General features: G+C 45.1%; 1 protein-coding gene across 15 annotated transcripts in view; it reads left to right on the forward strand.

Annotated features, from left to right (window-relative positions):
- LOC130369622 (uncharacterized) overlaps positions 1–19,822 on the forward strand; it is a 214,064-nt gene that overhangs the window by 146,914 nt on the left and 47,328 nt on the right. For 12 of the 15 annotated variants that reach the window (XM_056575062.1, XM_056575067.1, XM_056575074.1 and 9 more), the window contains 2 exons: positions 4,716–4,765; positions 5,620–5,659. The exons of 1 other annotated variant lie outside the window; for it this stretch is intronic. In XM_056575062.1, coding sequence (XP_056431037.1) covers positions 4,716–4,765; positions 5,620–5,659 — 90 coding nt within the window. The remainder of the gene's footprint in view (positions 1–4,715; positions 4,766–5,619; positions 5,660–19,822) is intronic. 2 more of the 15 variants (XM_056575068.1, XM_056575071.1) reach the window with 1 other exon arrangement.

Raw genomic sequence — 19,822 nt, forward strand, 5'->3', positions numbered from 1 at the left:
ACTGCCGGCTTCAATTTTATGGAGTTGGCATTGTCGTCCAATTTACAAGATCTATGTGACAGTAAATTTACAACAGATATTCCTAAATTCACTAGTACTAATAGAGGGTTTTAACCGATTATGTCACGTACCCCAGTACTTGACACTTTTTAGGAAGCTGTCGACTCTGAATTAACTGTGTTGTCCAGAAATTCAGGTCCAGAATGTAATAATTTAACCTATATAGAGAGGAAAGCCCTCAAAGATTTGGCTGACTTGGACAACATAGTTATCAGACAGACTGATAAAGGTGGGGTGGTGGTTGTCCTAGACAGTGGGTTGTACAAGAAAGTAAACATGGAAATGTTAAATGATATAAGTATGTATAGACCCCTGTCATGTGACCCCACCCCCTCTTTCAGAAAGACGCTTAGTTCACTTGTGCGCCTTGGAGTACAGGATAGCCACATACCCGAGAAATTAATGGAATATCTTATTATTGACTGTCCAGTTGTGGCAATTTTCCATTAATTACCCAAGATGCACAAGGGTACTTTTCCTCCTCCCCTCAGACCAATAGTAGCTGGTATTTCGTCGCTGAATGAACACCTGTGTGAATGGGTGGATTCCTATCTCCAACCACTCATTCCCTCTATACCTGGATACCTCCGTGACACTGGGCATGTGTTAGTAATGATGAATTGTGTTGAGTGGAAAGACCACTACATGTGGGTGACAGCTGATGTCACCTCACTATATTCTGTGATACCCCACAATTTGGCCATTACAGCTTTACAGTAGTTCCTGCATACGTATTCCCGCTACCCTCTTGGGTTGCGGGACTATCTTTGCACAGTGGTAGAGTACCTCCTTAAGCATAATTATTTTATGTTTAACGGAAAGTTCTTTTTACAGATCACAGGAGCTTCGATGGGAGCGAAGTTCTCCCCCTCTCTCGCCAACATATACATGTGTTGGTGGGAGAGGGAGATTCTTTTTGCGCCCATCAACCCCTACAGACAATACATCGTCTGGTATGGCTGCTACATAGACGACCTCCTGTTTATCTGGGGGTCGGAGGTAGCGGCCATACAGGGGTTTACTTCCTATCTTTATCACAACAACCTCAATTTACATTTTACTGTTACCACGGAACCGAAAGCCATTAATTTTCTGGATTTACATCTCTGGGGTGATGTGGCTAGTGGTGCAATTAATACTCGTACATATCGAAAGGATACAGCTGTAAATTCGATATTGCACCGAATTTACAGACATGTAATAGAAATTTTGCCTACTGGGGAAATGACACGTGGACATAGAAACTGTTCGCCGGTAACGGAGTTCAGAAAGGAAGCTGTTGCAATAGGCAACAGACTTAAATCCAGAGGGTATCCACAATGGACGATTGACCGTTCCATTAAATTAGCTACGGAAAAAGATAGAGATACCCTGATAGGATGTAACACAATTTCGAACAAGAATGTTAATAAAATTTAAAAATCTTCTTCCCCCACAGTTTTTTCAACTCAATTCAGTTCGGATTTTGGTTCTATTAAGAAGATCATGGACAAATACATACCCATTGTCACTGCTGACCCTGATTTCAAACCTGTTCTATCTGAAGGATACAGGTGTGTTTCTAAGAGGGCCCCTTCCATAGGACAGCATTTATCACCTAGTCTGTTCTTGGAGGGTCCCCAGAGGAAGCCAACGTGGCTTACATGTGTTGGCTCCTATAAATGTGGAGCCAGCAGATGCATTTGTTGCAGTTTTATGTCATGTTCTACCACCTTTGCTTCCCCATTCAGCAATATATAAGCTGCAATACGACCGGAGTCATCTATTTACTGTATTTTTCGCCGTATAAGACGCACTTTTTCTTCCACAAAACTGGGGGGGAAAAATCGGTGCGTCTTATACGGCGAATACACCCCTATTGCGTCGGTCCCTGCGGCCATCAACGGCCGGGACCTGCGGCTAATACAGGACATCACCGATCGCGGTGATGCCCTGTATTAACCCTTCAGACTCGGCGATCAAAGCTGACCGCCGCGTCTGAAGGGAAAGTGACACTAACCCGGCTGTTCAGTCAGGCTGTTCGGGACCGCGGCGGTCCCGAACAGCCAGACTGAATAGCCGGGTTAGTGCTTACAGGACACCGGGGGGGGGACCTTACCTGCCTCCTCTGTGTCTTCTCCGTTCAGGGATCCCCTGTATGGCCGCGCTCTCCTTCCTCGTCGTCACGTACGTGCGTCGGCGTGCGTAACGACGTGATGGCGGCGACGGAGAGCGAGGATACCCGGCCGACAGCAGAGACGTTCCAGAGCGACGGGGACACGGCGACAGCGATGGAGTGACATCCAGGGCAGCGGTGACGGGTCCGGAGCGGCGGGGACACGTGAGTATTACCTCCTCCTGCAGTGGTCTTCAATCTGCGGACCTCCAGATGTTGCAAAACTTCAACTCCCAGCATGCCCGGACAGCCAACGGCTGAAGACCACTATTGGGTTCAAAATCTTTATTTTTTTAGATTTTGCCCCTAAAAATTGTGTGCGTCTTATACGCCGATGCGTCCTATAGGACGAAAAATACGGTACTCACGTGCCGTATTTGCAATTTGCAGTATGTGGGTTGCACCACCAATTCATTAAAAACACGTATCCGCAAACATATCTCGGATGTACCCCACTTTTTATCCCGCAACGTGTCCACTGTTTCATAACAGTGTGCGGAGTGCCATGCTGGTAACACATCTGGTTTATGCTTGCAGGGAATTGAAAGGGTCATCATACCTACCAGAGGTGGTAACCTAAAACAAGAAATACTAGATCGAGAGATCTATTGGATTTTAAAGTTGGAAACTCGTTTCCCGACAGGTCTGAACAGGAGGATGGATACTATCCTGCATTACTGACAGCATTTCCAACTAGGCGTTGATTTATATTTCATGATCCACCCACTATTATATAGGTCTGTTCACACGGGAGTTTGCTTCCCTTCTCTTTTCCTTTCTTCTTCTCTTTTTGTAGCGGTTTTCAGATAGTGTATCACTTTTAAGTATCTCTCCTTTTTAAAAAAATTTTGATATATTTTAAGTACTATGGATAACTCTGATTATTTGCTATGTTTTTTATTATAGCTGGTATTTCGTATTGATCCATATTGTCTTTTTTATTTCTTTTCTTTGTTTGTATAATTTACGGTCTACGGACCGAAATAAAGTAGTTCATACATGACAGCATAGCAATTTATAAATATATATAGCTATTTTCTATTTATTCGATGTGAAATATGGTTCATGTCATATTATACTATGTTTGTCTAGTAGTCATGGATTTCTATATGTGGGCGGTACGAACTCCCTCTCACAGGTGTGCGTGATGTCAGTTCCGTCCTCCCATATATATAAGTGATCTCTTAAGGTACCCACATTGTATGACTAAGGCCTCTGTGTAAGGCCGGAACGCGTCACCTGTACCTTGTTTCTTTGTGATGTTCCATATGGCATGTGAATAAATCACATTATTTCTTGAGACTCTGCCCTGGACCTCCATTTCTTCTTCAGTTATTGATACTGTCATAGTTTAATTACATTTAATGTGTGTATTAACATTAGAGATGAGCGAACTTACAGTAAATTCGATTCGTCAGGAACTTCTCGGCTCGGCAGTTGATGCCTTATCCTGCATAAAAGAGTTCAGCTTTCAGGTGCTCCGGTGGGCTGGAAAAGGTGGATACAGTCCTAGGAGTCTCTTAGGACTGTATCCACCTTTTCCAGCCCACGGGAGCACCTGAAAGCTGAACTCATTTATGCAGGATAAGGCATCAACTGCCAAGCCGAGAAGTTACTGACGAATTGAATTTACTGTAAGTTCGCTCATCTCTAATTAACATCTATGTACCAAATCTTCAGACCTTTTTCACATGTTACATTGTGCTCTTGTGCTAAAAAAAAAAAATATATAAAAATATATAAAGTTTAGGGCTTAATACCCCATAATGAGGGCAACAGAGTCCCATTGCGGACAGTGGGATTTTCCTGCAGTGTGTGCTACAGAATTTCGGCCGTAGAAATTCATCCATCGACAGAATAAAATCTGATTCAGTGCTGCAGTGATGGCTGACCTTCTGAAAGTTACTCCCATCTGCATGCAGGATCTGTGGAGCTCAGCCAGAGTGACCATTCTTGATCACCTCTCCTACCAACGCTCTAGGAAGAGATCCTGTGTTTTCCAAACATCTTCTATATATAGGAATTTTGGAGGCCACTGTGCTTGTGGAAACTTTCAGTGCAGCAGAAATGTTTTTGTGCCCTTCTCCAGATCTGTGCCTCCACATAACGATATCTTTCCAAAGCATGTCCAATGAACTGAATGTACTGTAGATGGACTCCTATAAAGGTGTAGACACCTCTCAAAAGATGATCACGAGAAATACGAGGGAACCCAGAGCTAAATTTCAAGTGTCATAGCAAAGGGTCTGAATACTTATGTCCATGTGTATTTTTTTTTTGTTCCTTTTTTAAAAATTTGCCAACATTTCTAACATACCCCATCATGACCAAGGGAAAAGAATATCAGGTGCAGAATAATGGGAAAATTGCCAAAGGTCCCAACATAACAAAATGGGAAAAAAGTGAAAGAGTTTGAACACTTCCCAAATGCACATTATAATACTGTATTTTGTAATTAGATTTTTAAACTAATATTTCTTAAACTTTAATTTTTTTCTAGTAATTTGTATCAGAAGCAAACTTGTGATCACGATACTTTTTTGGTTCCAGGTAACTAAATATAAGAGGGGCTTTAGGGGGATATATGTAAAATATGTCTTATTAAAGGCTACAAGATCATGTATTAAGAAATAAAAATGAACCTTCTAAATTAGCCTAATATTAAGTATTCATACTGTGCAGGCGCTTTTACGTTTATACTGGCTTTTCTATTCCAGACACTATCCTAGTGTTGACTAGGTTGTATATTTTGCATTTAGCACTGTTACTCAAGCATGCACTGATCCTGGCCCTATATACCCCCAATACATTATATAGAGAGGCTTTCCCTCTGGTTAAGGGACTAATCTGTATCTTGTATCTCCCATGCTGCTTGTGCTTAAAAAAGTAACATGACACTTATTCCAAGCATATTTACAGTGTTCTTGTTATTTAAATAAACTTTTGACATGTAGCAAAGACTTATCAACAGTTCAGATCAGCCCCCCTCTTATTAGATATAGATGGGTGCAGTGTGGCAATCCAGGGAGGGAAGTGCACAGCCGCGCTTCACTCCGGTATATCTAACGATTGTAGGGGAACCCAGCACTGAGACCCCAACTGATCTAATCTTTATATAAATGACATAAATATGTTAACATGCATGCCAAAAATAGATGCTGCAGTTCAAAGTGTGAACTCCGGTGTGTATTCCCAATAAAAACGATGGGCCTGCTTAGCACACCTTTTTCGCTTTGCATTTTTGCGCTTAATACATGCTGAATATGTATTATACACAAATAAGGTGTGAACAAAGCTTTATTCTTATTCAAGAATAAGAGTTAAATAATGTTGTTTGGAAACCTTTTAAGTTTCAGTTGTGACTTTTTTTTTATTTAATATTATTGTATTACATTTTAATGCAGGTTTCATAAGACAAGTGGCAGGCCCAAAAGAAAGAATAAGGTAGCATTTGTTATATTAATCTTTAGAGATGGGCTTATTTTTTGCATGACTTTCACCAGTTGGGAAACCTGACTTATTTGCACACCAATAGGACATATTAGCTGGCAGGTTTAAGATTTGCCTCTGTATAAGCAGATGAGTTTTTGTCTTTTGTGGACGCTCAACACTGGTTTATTTCCACTAAATGGAAATGGCAATAAATTGAGCAGTATTTAATCCCTTAGGCTAAGTTTCTACTTGTTTTTTTTTTTAAACGCCAAGAAAAACACCAATTCTGCCGCATGGCATTTTTTCGGCCAAAAGCGCTGAAATCGTGGCCAAGAAAAACGGCATGTATGTTTTAACTTTGACGTTTTTTTCAGACGGTTTTTATTCTCTTTTGGACTTTAAATCGCATGTTATGTTATGTTAGCTTTAAATCGCAAAATTCTTTTTCCACTTGTCGTTTTTCAGTTTGGCATTTTTTTTTTAATTCTTTTGACGTTTTTTCACTCTTCTTTGGCCTTTTTCAGCTCCTTGGCGGTTTAGCAAAATCGCAGCATGTTGAGCCACTGGTATTTCTTTCCTGAAATCGTGGCGTTTTTCTCCCATAGAAGTCTATGGGAGTAAAAAACGCCAAGAAGAACACCATGTGGACTTTAGCGATCCAAAAAAGTGGGTACCATTAAAATAAAAAAATAAAAAAGATACAGTAGTGATGGAAAAAATTGTGTCTAACGAAATGTATCTTTTTATAACAAAATTTTTATTCATTTTTAAAACGGATCAATTTATGAGGACGGGCAGGGACCTAAAAATGTAGCAGACAATAATAAAAATGTAGTGTGTGTATGTTTTTCACTTTTTTTCTTTATTTTTTTAATTTCTTTTAGATAGTACTACTACTCCCAGCATGGAATACACTGTTCCATGATGGGAGTAGTAGTACATGTACTAATTGACAGATCGCCCGTTGCGATCCTCCTGTATAATGTATAGATGCGGCCAGCCGCTCTTCTATGGTCCCCTGCACTGCCGTATATATACACCTATTTATATTTCAGGGAGCTGTGATTGGCCAGATGGTTCCAGCCAATCACAGCTCTCTGTGGGAAATAGGAATATGTGTATCTATACGTCAGTGCAGGGGACCATAGATGAGCGGCTGGCCGCATCTATACATTATACAGGAGGATCACAGCGGGTGTCAGGAGTGACATCCACTGTGATCTTTCCTTAACTGCAGGTACTAAAACTCCCAACATGGAGCACACTCTGCTCCATGCTGGGAGCTGTAGTACCTGCATTAATAAACAGATCACAACAGGTGTCAGAAATTACACTCGCTGCGATCTGTCTATTAATGCAGGTACTACAGCTCCCAGCATGGAGCAGAGTGTGCTCCATATTGGGAGTAGTAGTACCGGCAGGTAAGGACAGACCACAGCGGGTATCACTACTGACACTCGATGCGATCGTCCTATCTATTGCAGAGATTGGAGCGGCGTTCTCCTGCACTCCGCATCTCTGCACTATACTCCGGCCGGCCACTCATTCATATTTCCCTCTGAGAGCTATGATTGGCTTCAACCATCATGCCAATCACCACTCTGGGCGGAAAATATGAATGAGTGATGTTCTATTCACATCACTGGCTGGAGTACAGAGCAGAGATGGGAGCGCTGTATAGAGCCGCTCCACATCTCTGCTATATTATGGACGATCGCATCGGGTGTCATGACTGATGCCCGGGGCGATATGTCTATTAGTACAGGTATTACTACTGTTCCATGCTGGGAGTAGTAGTACTACCTAAAAAAATGTAAAAAAATAGAGAAAAAAAGTGAAACACACATATTATTAAAAATGAATAAAAATTTTGGTATAAAATATATAAATTTCCTTAAATCAAATTTTGGGTACCAAAAAAAACTGCCAAGGTGCAATTTCCACACAAATGAAAAAAACGACAGACGCAGGAAATTGCACAAATTGTCGTTTTTTCAAGCGTTTTTTTAAAACCAAAAAACGCAGGACAAAAAAACAAGTAGAAAGCCTTAAAGGGGTATTCCAGGAAAAAACTTTTGATATATGTCAACTGGCTCCAGAAAGTTAAACAGATTTGTAAATTACTTCTATTAAAAAATCTTAATCCTTTCTGTACTTATGAGCTTCTGAAGTTAAGGTTGTTCTTTTCTGTCTAAGTGCTCTCTGATGACACGTGTCTCGGGAAACGCCCAGTTTAGAAGAGGTTTGCTATGGGGATTTGCTTCTAAACTGGGCGTTTCCCGAGACAGGTGTCATCAGAGAGGACTTAGACAGAAAAGAACAACCTTAACTTCAGAAGCTCATAAGTACTGAAAGGATTAAGATTTTTTATTAGAAGTCATTTACAAATCTGTTTAACTTTCTGGAGCCAGTTGATATATATAAAAAAAAGTTTTTTCCTGGAATACCTCTTTAAGGACATGGACAAATTTTGCAAATATTATCTGTCACTTTATGCATTAATAACTCTGGGATACTTTTACTTATCATTCTGATTCTGAGATTTTTTTTGTGACATATTCTACTTTAAGATAGTGGTAAATGTTTGTCGATGCTTGCATCATTTCTTTGTGTTAAATTCCACAATTTCATGAAAATATGGAAAAATTTGCCTAAGTTTGAAATGCTCTGCTTGTAAGGAAAATGTTCATTCTAAATAAATGACATTCATTCACATATACAATATGTCTACTTTATGTTGTCATCATAAAATAGACATGTTTTAACTTTTTGAAGACATTAGAGGGCTTCAAAGTTTAGCAGCAGTTTTTAGATGGTACCTGTCACCAAACTAAACTTTTAATATATTTTTATTTATGTAATTATAAGATACTTTGCTATTTACTATTTGCTATTATAATTGTCAACCTTTATATGTTTTTAATGTGATTGAAAAAAACTGCCACTAGGTGGCTCTGTTCTGTTCCCTGCCACAAGTCAAACAGTTAGTTTGGTCTCCTCCCGGCCTGGCAGGAGACCAAACTCAGGAAGTGCATGCGGGGCATGGTGAGGCACAGCTCTCGCAGGCTTCAGTGATGTGGTGAATGCTGGGGAACGCCCACTTTCTCCTGCTCCTCAGAAATAGTCAAAATGACATTCAGTAATTTTTAACCCTTTAGGCATTTCACATGAAACACTAACATGTTGTAGTCCCAAATTTGTCATTTTTACAAGGGGTTAACTGAGAAAATGCACCACAAATTTGTGACCCAATTTCTCTTGAATCTGGAAATGCTCCATATGGACATAACGTGCTGTGCGGGTGCACAACAAGGCTCAGGAGGGAAGGAGCAACTGGGATTTTGGAGAGAATTTGGCTGGAATTGAAGTTGGGGGCCATGTTGCCTTTACACAGCCCCCATTGTGCCAGAACAGCGAAAATCTCCCAAATGTCACCATTTTTGGAAGCTACACCACTCAATAAATCTAACAAGGGGTACATACACCCCCCCAGATGTTTGACAATTTTTTGTTGCAGTGGGTCGGAAAAATAAAAATTAAATTTTTAACATTAAAATGCTGGTGTAACCCCTAATTTTTCAATTTTACAAGGGATCAACAGAGAAAAAAAAACACCACAAATTTGGTGACCCAATTTTTTTTCCAAGCGGGAAAACACCCCATATGTGGACGTAAAGTGCTGTGCGGGCGCACAACAAGGCTCAGGAGGGAGGATTTGGCTGGAATTGAAGTCTGGGCCCATGTTGCTCTTACAAAGCCCTAATGATGCCAGAAGATCGGAAATCCCCACATGTGACACCATTTTGAAAACTACACCCCTCAAGGAACGTAATAAGGGGAACAGTGAGCATTTACACATCACAGGTGTTTGAAACAGGCTCGTAAATATTACTGAAAATTTATTTTCTTTTTTTTACATTAAAATGCTGGTGCAACTCCAAATTTTTTACTAGAAGAGATAAAAGGAGAAAAGTCCCCCCAAAATGTTTAACCCAGTTTCTCCTGAGTATAGAATAGTCCCATATGCTGTCATAAGCAGCTATTTGGCCACACGGCAGGGCTCAGAAGAGAAGGATCCTCATTTTGAATTTATAGCAAAGATTTTGCTAAAGACATTCACTGATACTATGTATTTCTCGATCGCTTCAATTGGGCTCACCGGAACCATGGGTATATGCTGCTTGCCACTAGGAGGCTGACACTAGGCAAAAAACAAAAGGAAGTCTGCCCCTCCTGGCAGGATATACCTGCCCCCTGACTCTGAGCTAATCAATTTTAGCTTAGTGTCAGTAGGAGGCAGACACAGGTCTGGAGCTCTCCAGACCTGGTCTTCTTAATTTAGTTTTTTCCTAGTTCCTCTGTTTAGTTAGATTTTCTTTCCCGGTCCCCTGGGGAGCTGGTGGACTCGGATTCAGCTCCACCCTCTGACTCAGGGGAGGTGTCCGGTATGTCGGACATGGTAGATAGTCTGGTGTCGGCTGTCAAGGACACCTTTCACCTACAGGACCCAGGAACTTTGGCCGTAGCTCCGGAAGTGTCTTTTCGTCGCGCTCGTCGTTCCCCCAAAGTGTTCAGTCCCCATGCAGAATTTTATGAGCTGTTAGAAGCGGCATGGAAGCACCCGGATAAACGCATCCAAGGGACCAAGAAGCTTCGGGCTTTCTTTCCCTTTCCACAGGACCTGGTCGCCAAGTGGACCTCTCCACCTACAGTGGATCCCCCTGTGTCGCGGTTGTCCAAATCTACTACCCTGCCGCTGGCGGATGCGGCTTCTTTCAAGGATACCTCTGACAAGCGCAATGAAATTTTTTTCCAAATTTGCAAATAAAGCGGCCGGTTCGGCTTTGCTGCCGGATTTCGCCTCTACCTGGGTGTCCAAAGCGCTGTTGGTTTGGGCTGCTCAACTGCGCCAGGGTATTCTTGGCGGCTCATCCCCAGTCGACCCGGAGGATTTGGCGCAGCAACTCTCCAATGTCGGTGAATACTTCTGCTCGGCATCTGTGGAGTCAGCCCATTGTTTGGCCTTTGCCTCGGGCAACCTTGTTGCTCTCTGACGTTCCATTTGGCTCAAGGTGTGGAATGCTGACGCCGCCTCTAAGTGTTCTCTTACGGAGCTTCCATTTTTGCGGTCTTGTCTCTTCAGCAAGCGGCCGGACGAGATTATTTCTGAGGCTACCGGGGGGATTTTGCCCCGAAATCATTTGCGGCGCACGGATGCGCGTAGGAAGTCTTCTTCCTTTCAGCCCTTTTGGTTTCCTTCAGGCCACTCGGACAAGCAGACGGCACCCCCAGGACAGGAAGGCCCTTTCTTTCAAGGCTAGCCCCTCTTGGAAATCGGGTACCCGTTCAAACCTCCCTTTTGCCAAGTCCGGAACCCGCAAGCCTCCCACTGCCTGTTGGGGCGCCTCCATCCGAGGGCTATCGGATAGAATTTGGTTCTATTCCCTGGGATCGGTTTTTACGGTCCCGCCCACCTCGGTCTCCCGCCCTTGCTGTGGCCTTTCAGGTTGGCACCCTTCTGTCCCAGGGAGTGATTGTGCTGATTCCTCCTCGGAAACATTTTTCGGGGTTCTACTGGAATCTCTTCGTGGTTCCCAAGAAAGACAGCGCTGTTCGCCCGATTCTCGACTTGAAGCTCCTCTACCGCCATGTTCTCCTGCGGCACTTCTGCATGGAATCCTTGAGGTCGGTGGTTGCGTCCATGCATCCGGGCGAGTTTCTGTCCTCTGTGGACATCCAAGACTCTTACCTGCACATTCCCATCTTTCCGGCCCTTTCAGCAGTTTTTCAGGTTTGCAGTTCCTGCAGGTCATTTTCAGTTTGTGGCTCTGCCCTTCAGGCTGGCCTCAGCTCCCCGCTTCTTTACCAAGACACTGGCAGCGTGGTAGCTATTCTCCACTCCTGTGGGGTTTGTGTGGTCCCCTACCTGGACAATCTGCTCATCAAAACGCCATCTCTCGAGCAGAATCGGGTGAGCCTCAGCATCACTCTGCAGACCATGACCAGCTTCGGTTGGAAAAAGTCCAAACTTTCTCTGACTCAATCACTGATTTTCCTGGTGATCCGCTTCGACACGGCAGCTGCCCGTCTTACTCTTCTAGCGTCCGAGCCCAATTCCTATCCGCTCCTGCATGGCAGTGCTGGGCAAGATGGTGGCAGCCATAGAGGCAGTCCCATATACACAGTTCCGGTACTGCCCCCTCCAGCTGGCCTTCCTGTTGAAGTGGAACAGGTTGTCTCTCTCTCCACTGTGAGATCCAGCTTCCTCCCAGTGTCCACTGCTGCCGCCTCTGGTGGCTTCAGTCCCCTCTTCTTAGGAAGGGTCGCTTCTTTTCGCTGCTTCACTGGCAGGTCCTGACCACGTACACGAGTCACCTCGACTGGGGAGGTCTCTTCCAAAACAAGATGGTTCAAAGCCATGGTCCTCCCCAGAGTCCCATCTCCCCATCAGTGTGCTGGAACTTCAGGCAATCTTCCTGTGCCTCCTCTATTGGCAACAGCTTCTTCGCAACCTTCCGGTGCGGATACAAACGGACAACGCCACGGCGGTGACGTACATCAATCACCAAGGCTGCAACTGCAGTGCATTAGCAATGCAAGAGGTGACAAGGATTCTGTCCTGGGCGGAATGGCACGTTCCCGCCATCTCGGCGGTCCATATTCCCGGGGGTGGACAATTGGGAGGTGGACTTTCTCAGTCGCTCCACAGCCGATCCCGGCGAGTGGTCTCTCCACCCAGAGGTCTTTGCCCAAATATGCCGTCGCTGGGAGACTCTGGACATGGACCTGTTTGCGTCCTGCGGGAACAGGAAGGGTCCTGCGCTTCATCGCCCGATCCCGGAATCCCCTAGCGTTAGCAGTGGACGCTCTGGTGGTTTCTTGGACCCCCTTCTCTCTCCCCTACCTCTTCCCTTTGCTTCTCAGGGTTATCCGGAAACTCAAGGCAGAGGGCGTCTGCCATTCTGGTAGCGCCGGTTTGGCCTTGTTGTGGGTGGTATGCAAACGTGGTTCCCTTCCATCTTCCAGACCGCCCCGACCTGCTCACGCAAGGACCCCTCTGCCACCCCAATTTACTTCCACTGCGTTTGACGGCGTGGCGGTTGAAACTGCGGTTTTGAGGGCTCAGGGTTTCTTTACCCGGTCCATGCTTCATGCTCAGAAGTCCTCGTCCACTAAAATCTACTGCCGGTGTAAGGCCCGCTCCCTGTCTCCCACCTCTTTTTCTCTGCCGAACCTCCTATCCTTTTTGCAATCTGGTTTGGAGATGCGCTGAGCTCCATCAAGGGGCAGGCTTCGGCTCTTTCAATCCTCTTTCAACATTCCCTTGCGTCCGATCCGCATGTCCGCACATTTTTGCAGGGCGTGGCTCATGAGGTTTCTCCGTACCGGTCCCCTACTCTGCCCTGGGACCTGAACCTTGTTCTGGATGCTTTGCAGGATGCTCTGTTTGAGCCGCTTCGGCAGGTATCTCTTCAGTCTCTCTCTTGGAAGGTTGCCTTCCTAGTTGCGGTCACGTCCATTTGCTGTGTCTCTGAATTGGCAGCCCTCTTGCCGTTCTCCCCTTCCGGATTCTTCATTAGGACAAGGTGGTTCTTCGGGCCTGTGATTTCTTTCCAGCCTAAGGTCGTCTCTTCTTTCCAACTGAATGAAGATATTGTGTTGCGTTCCTTCTGCCCTGCCCCTTCTCATCCCCAGGAGCATCAGCTGCATAAGCTTGACGTGGTTCGGGCCGTTCAGACTTGCCTGTCGGTCAACTCTTCCGGCATTTTGACTCGCTGTTGGTGCTCTCTGAAGGGCGGCGCAAGGGGCTTCAGGCCTCTAAGGTGACTATGTCCTGTTGGATTCGGTCTGCCATCTCTAAGGCCTATCGCTGTAAGGGGAAGGTTCCCCCTTTCTGGTTGACTGCTCACTCCACTCTTGCGGTGGGAGCCTCTTGGGCGGTCAGCCACAGGGCTTCAGCTTTGCAAATTTGCATGGTGGCCACTTGTTCGTCCTTGAACACCTTCTCTAAGTTCTATCGTGTTCATACCTTTGCATCTGCTGACGCAGGTCTAGGGTTTACAGGCGGCAGTTCAGTGATCCTCCTGAGTTTGTTCTGGCTGGGATCTCTGTGTTCCCTCCCCAGGGACTACTTTAGGACGTCCCATGGTTCCTGTGGCCCCCAATTGAAGCGATATAGAAAAGTAGTTTTTTTTTATTTTTCATGCTTACTGTAAAATCTTTCTCTGAGCTTCTATTGGGGGACACAGCACCCGTCGATTGGTTTTGGTTGTTTGTGACCAGCCAGGTTCAGTCGCCTGTTTGTGGGAGTTTTTTTGTGGGCCTTTTTTGTCTGGGTTTTGTTCGGACTGTTTTCTCCTTCTGTCTTTCTCCTACTGCTTTGGGACTAAACTGATTAGCTCAGGGGGCAGGTGTATATCCTGCCAGGAGGGGCTGACTTCCTTATGTTTTTTGCCTAGTGTCAGCCTCCTAGTGGCAAGCAGAATATTCCCATGGTTCTTCTGTTCCCCAACTGAAGCTCTGAGAAAGAGGTTTTACATTAAGTATATAAAAAATCGACTTATTTGCAGTGCCCCCCCCCCCCCCATAGTATCAATTCATTGGAAACCCCACAGAAGTGACCCGATTTTCTAAACTACACCTCTCAAAGAATCAATTTAGGGTGGTAGCAGACATTTGTTGTTGTTTAAAGAAATTAGTTTGCATTGTACTGTAAAAAAAGTAAAATAACAATTTTTTACAATATGTATTAGTCATCCTTGAACTTACAATGGCCTCAACATACAATAGTTTCAACATACAATGATCTTTTCTGGACCATTGTAACTTGAAACCAGACTCTGCTACAATGCTACAGACAGTCCAGATCTGCGAAACGTGTCAATGGCTGGAAGAACTGACCAATCAGAATGGATATTCACTGGTAAAACCCCTGTATTACTGAAGCGTATGCAATGAATTCCTGCTTGGTAGCACCCCTTACAGTACAGGGAGGTATTAAATGTTCTGTACTATTCTTTACCTGTACCAGGGATAGATGCTCCTTTTAGGATTGCGTGTACTGTACAGGACTCTGAAGAAGCTCCTGTTACATAGACAGTGATTTGCAGCTCCCAGCAGATCTTTATTACTTTTATATGTAAGGATCTACTTATTTATGTTTAATCCTCACTTTTTCCTATTTTTGGATTACATTTTGGTGGCTTCAGAACCAATTACCGGTTTTCCATAGAGTTATGGTCTACACATACGATGGTTTCAACATACAATGGTCGTCCTCGAACCAATTAATATTGAGGGACCACGGAATAGTTAAAAAATTCTCATTTTCACTACAAACACATAATAAAAAGCACCCAAAGATTTGTTACACATTTTTTTTCTGAACACGCCAGTACCCCATATGTGGTTATAAACTTCTGTTTAGCCACACAGCAGGGCTAAGAAGGGATAGAGCAACATTTTAAGTGCAAAGTTTTCTTCAAAGGTTTTCAGGCGCCATGTTGTATTAGAAGAGCCTCTGTGGTAACAATGCAGTGGAAATCCCCCAAAACTACTACCCCTATTGTATTGAGACAGAATGAGTGAGTAGTTTGGGCTCACATTTTGTGGCTGGAATTAGTGCAACACTGGTATCTATTTATTTGTTTATTTTTTGCATTAATGTGCCATTTATAGGACAGATTTTGCAAACATAGTCAGGGATGTGGAAATGATATGCCCCGACGCCCGGGACATGCAGAAACGGGCGCCAGGCAGGTGAATTCTTCAGGCATTTAGCCTTGCTTCAGGCAAGCAGGGCTAAATTCCTGAGGAATGCACATATAAAGGGGCAATCAATTTTGCCCCAAAACTAAACTCCTATAGACTGCAGCTGTGCTCTGCAGCCTATAGCGAGCCGCGCAGGACTACAGCGTCCCGGCGTAGGCGCGTGCAATGGTGTCACTAATCACGTGCACCTACGTCCGGAACAAGGATGCGGTCCAGCAACATAAGCGCCGAGCCCCTGAGCCTGCCAGAGCACACATGGGGCGGAGCACAGGTAAAAACAGAGGATCAGAGAGGGGAGTGGGGTTTGGTAAATAAGTGAATAATGTGGTACAGGAGGTGGGGGGGGGGGGGAGATGTGGGCTGAAATATAATGACACGGGGGGCATCGGAGGAGATATGACACAGGAGGCATGAGAGGTGGGTATAATGCCACAGGTAGCATGGGGGGGGGGGAATGGCAGAGGGAGCATAGGGGTGAAAAAATATATAAGTACACACGGAGCATTGAAGGGGGAAAAATATGGCACAGGGGCATTGGAGACGGGGGTGGAAAATATAATGGCACAGGGGGCATCAGAAGGGGGAATATAATGACACAGTTGGCACTACCTGATAAAGGGACATAACCTACCTGAAGGGGGGACTACCTACTTAAATACTGTAGTGCAAAATAATTGATTGATCGCGGGGAGTCCGACCGCTGGGACTCCCCTGCGATCTCATGTACTGGGCCCCGGCAGTCAGCATGAAGGCAGTGCCCCCAGCATGACGCGCTGGCTGAAATGCCCCCTCCGTGTTTCTCTATAGGATGCATGGGGGGGGGGGGGGCACGTTGGCACACGGTCTATAATTTATCCCCTATCGTTCGGATTAGGGATAAGTAATTTTGAACTGCAGTATTCCTTTAAAGGGGGTGGATTTACTTATCAGGGGCCCTATTTACCTAATGGGGTAACATACTGGTCTGCCTGTTACATTTTTATTAATAAAGATCTTATTTACATACTATTTTGGTTTAAATAGTTTTATGTACTGGGACAAGTAGATCGTCATGAGGGACTAGATTGTGTTCCGTTTTAGTCCCTTGGACAAATGTTTTTTTTTTTATTTATTTTTTTCCACACCACTGATAGTATATAAAACTGAGTAAATGCACACCAATATTTATTGCACCATTTATCCTGATGATCATGATCTGCTGCCTAACCACATGGCGGGTCCATCCACCAAGTGCACCCTGTGGTTTTTAGGACAGATAGTAATTTTAAATTAAAATACTTATAGGCCCCATTCCACGTAGACCAAAAATCAGAGTTGGAAGAATAATGTAACCCACCAGAAATTACACCGTTATTTAAACTACATCACAAATTTTAGGGAGGAATTCTTTAAATCTATCTTTCAGTTCTGGTACTTAAATGGGCACTGTCAGATACAAAAACTTTTGATAATGTTGTAAAGCATGCAAAACCAATTGGTTATGCATTTGCTTTCATTATAACATTTTCAGTATTTCAACTGCCCACAACCCCCCCCCCCCCCCCGCCTGCTTGGACACATACTAGTCCTGCTGTGTCCATGCGTCATCACCATGTCATGGACACATTTCCTTGATTGACAGCTGTGAGCGCAGGGCTCACAGCTGGAGGAAAAATCCTCCCACTGTCAGCTTGTGTCCCTCTACTGTCAGTGAGGACAAGCTGGGAGTTGTAGATTTGCAAATGCTAGGGGAGATTTGAACAGACAACATACTGAGGGAGGGGGCGGAGTCCTGCACAGTGAGACCACGCCTCCTCCCTTTGAGAGGAATTCAGACTAGTGAGCTAAATTAAAAGTGTAATAAAAAAATAAAGGTTCTAGACACATAAAAATTAGATGTACATGGTCAGGATTAGGTACTGAGTGATATATTTAAAAAAAAGTTTTTCTGTTGGATCTGACAGTTACGCTTTAAGGACCAAGGGCATACCTGTGGTCCCATCACCGTAGTTTAACCCCTTAAGGACATAGGGCGTATCCATACGCCCCCGTTTCCAAGTCCTTAAGGACCGAGGGCGTATGGATACGCCCTGAGCATTTCCGGCCCCCACCGCTAGCCGGAGGGGAGCCGGAGCCGGATGCCTGCTGAAATCGTTCAGCAGGCATCCCGGCATATCGCCCAGGGGGGTCATTATGTCCCCCCATGTCGGCGATTGCCGCAGATCGCTGGACAATTCAGTCCAGCGATCTGCGGCAGATTCCGGGTCAATCGGGTCTCCAGTGACCCGATGACCCGGAATTACTGGCTGATCGGGGCCGTCAGAGACTGCCCCGAACAGCCATTGCCAGCAGGGGTGAGGTGGCACTGGTGCCACCTCACGATCGCCCTGATTCGTCGGCCGGATTACCGGCCGACCAATCAGGGCACCTGCTGCGGGTGTCACTCCCGCAACCCGCTCCGCCCCTCTTCCGGAGGACGTGAGCGGGTGCGGGAAGACGACCCCCGGTGCTGGGAACCCCGATCCCCGGCGTCCCTGTTGGGATCGGGGCCCCAGGAGCAGCGGCGGCGGCGGAGACGACGAGGGACTGACCTGTGCGGCGGCATCGTGGAGCAGCAGCAGGAGGTGAGTGACAGCCTCCTGCTGTTTCTTAGCAACAGCTCCCAGCATGCAACAAGGGCATGCTGGGAGCTGTAGTTATGCAACAGCAGGAGGCAGACCACCACAACTCCCAGCATGCCCTTATGGGCATGCTGGGACTTGTAGTTTTGCAACAGCTGAAGGCACATTCTTTCTATGTAAAAGTGTACCTTCAGCTGTTGTATAACTACAACTCCCAGCTTGCACAATCAGCTAAAGTGCATGCTGGGAGTTGTAGTGGTGCATCTGGTGGTTGCATAACTACAACTCCCAGCATGCCCGTTGGCTGTCGGTGACTGCTGAGAGTTGTAGTTTTGCAACAGCTGAAGGCACACTGAGTTAAGTAGTAAACCAGTGTGTCTCCAGCTGTTGCATAACTACAATCCCCAGCCAATGTAGTATGCCTCCGGCTGTTGCATAACTACAAGACCCAGCATGCCCTTCCGCTGTCCGTACATGCTGGGGGTTGTAGCTTTTGCAACAGCTGAAGGCACACTGGTTGCAAAACACTGAGTTTGTTACCAAACTCGGTGTTTCACAACCTGTGTGTCTCCAGCTGTTGCAAAACTACAACTCCCAGCATGCACTGATAGACCGTACATGTTTGGAGTTGTAGTTTTGCAACAGCTGGATGTTTCTCCCCCCCCCCCCCAATGTGAACGTACAGGGTACACTCACATGGGCGGAGGATTACAGTAAGTATCCGGCTGCAAGTTTGAGCTGCGGCAAATTTTCTGTCGCAGCTCAAACTGCCAGCGAGAAACTACTGTGAACCCCCCGCCCATGCGACTATACCCTAAAAACACTACACTACACTAACACAAAATAAAATAAAAAGTAAAAAACACTACATATACACATACCCCTACACAGCCCCCCTCCCCTCCCCAATAAAAATGAAAAACGTCTGGTACGCCACTGTTTCCAGAACGGAGCCTCCAGCTGTTGCAAAACAACTACTCCCAGTATTGCCAGATAGCCACTGACTGTCCAGGCATGCTGGGAGTTTTACAACAGCTGGAGGCCCCCTGTTTGGGAATCACTGGCGTAGAATACCCCTATGTCCACCCCTATGCAATCCCTAATTTAGGCCTCAAATGCGCATGGCACTCTCACTTTGGAGCCCTGTCGTATTTCAAGGCAACAGTTTAGGGCCACGTATGGGGTATCGCCGTACTCGGGAGAAATTGGGCTTCAAATTTTGTGGGGTATTTTTTGCTATTACCCTTTTTAAAAATGTAAAATTTTTGGGAAAACAAGCATTTTAGGTTAAAAAAAAAAATTTTTTTTACATATACAAAAGTCATGAAACACCTGTGGGGTATAAAGGTTCACTTAACCCCTTGTTACGTTCCCCGAGGGGTCTAGTTTCCAAAATGGTATGCCATGTGTTTTTTTTTTTTTGCTGTCCTGGCACCATAGGGGCTTCCTAAATGCGGCATGCCCCCAGAGCAAAATTTGCTTTCAAAAAGCCAAACGTGACTCCTTCTCTTCTGAGACCTGTAGTGCGCCAGCAGAGCACTTTTCACCCCCATATGGGGTGTTTTCTGAATCGGGAGAAATTGGGCTTCAAATTTTGGGGGGTGTTTTCTGCTATTACCCTTTTTAAAAATGTAAAAATTTTGGGAAACCAAGCATTTTAGGTAAAAAAAAATAAAAAATGTTCACATATGCAAAAGTCGTGAAACACCTGTAGGGTATTAAGGTTCACATTACCCCTTGTTACGTTCCCCGAGGGGTCTAGTTTCCAAAATGGTATGCCATGTGTTTTTTTTTGCTGTTCTGG

This window comes from Hyla sarda, chromosome 4, assembly GCF_029499605.1.
Source record: "Hyla sarda isolate aHylSar1 chromosome 4, aHylSar1.hap1, whole genome shotgun sequence".
NCBI classification, from domain to species: Eukaryota; Metazoa; Chordata; class Amphibia; order Anura; family Hylidae; genus Hyla; species Hyla sarda.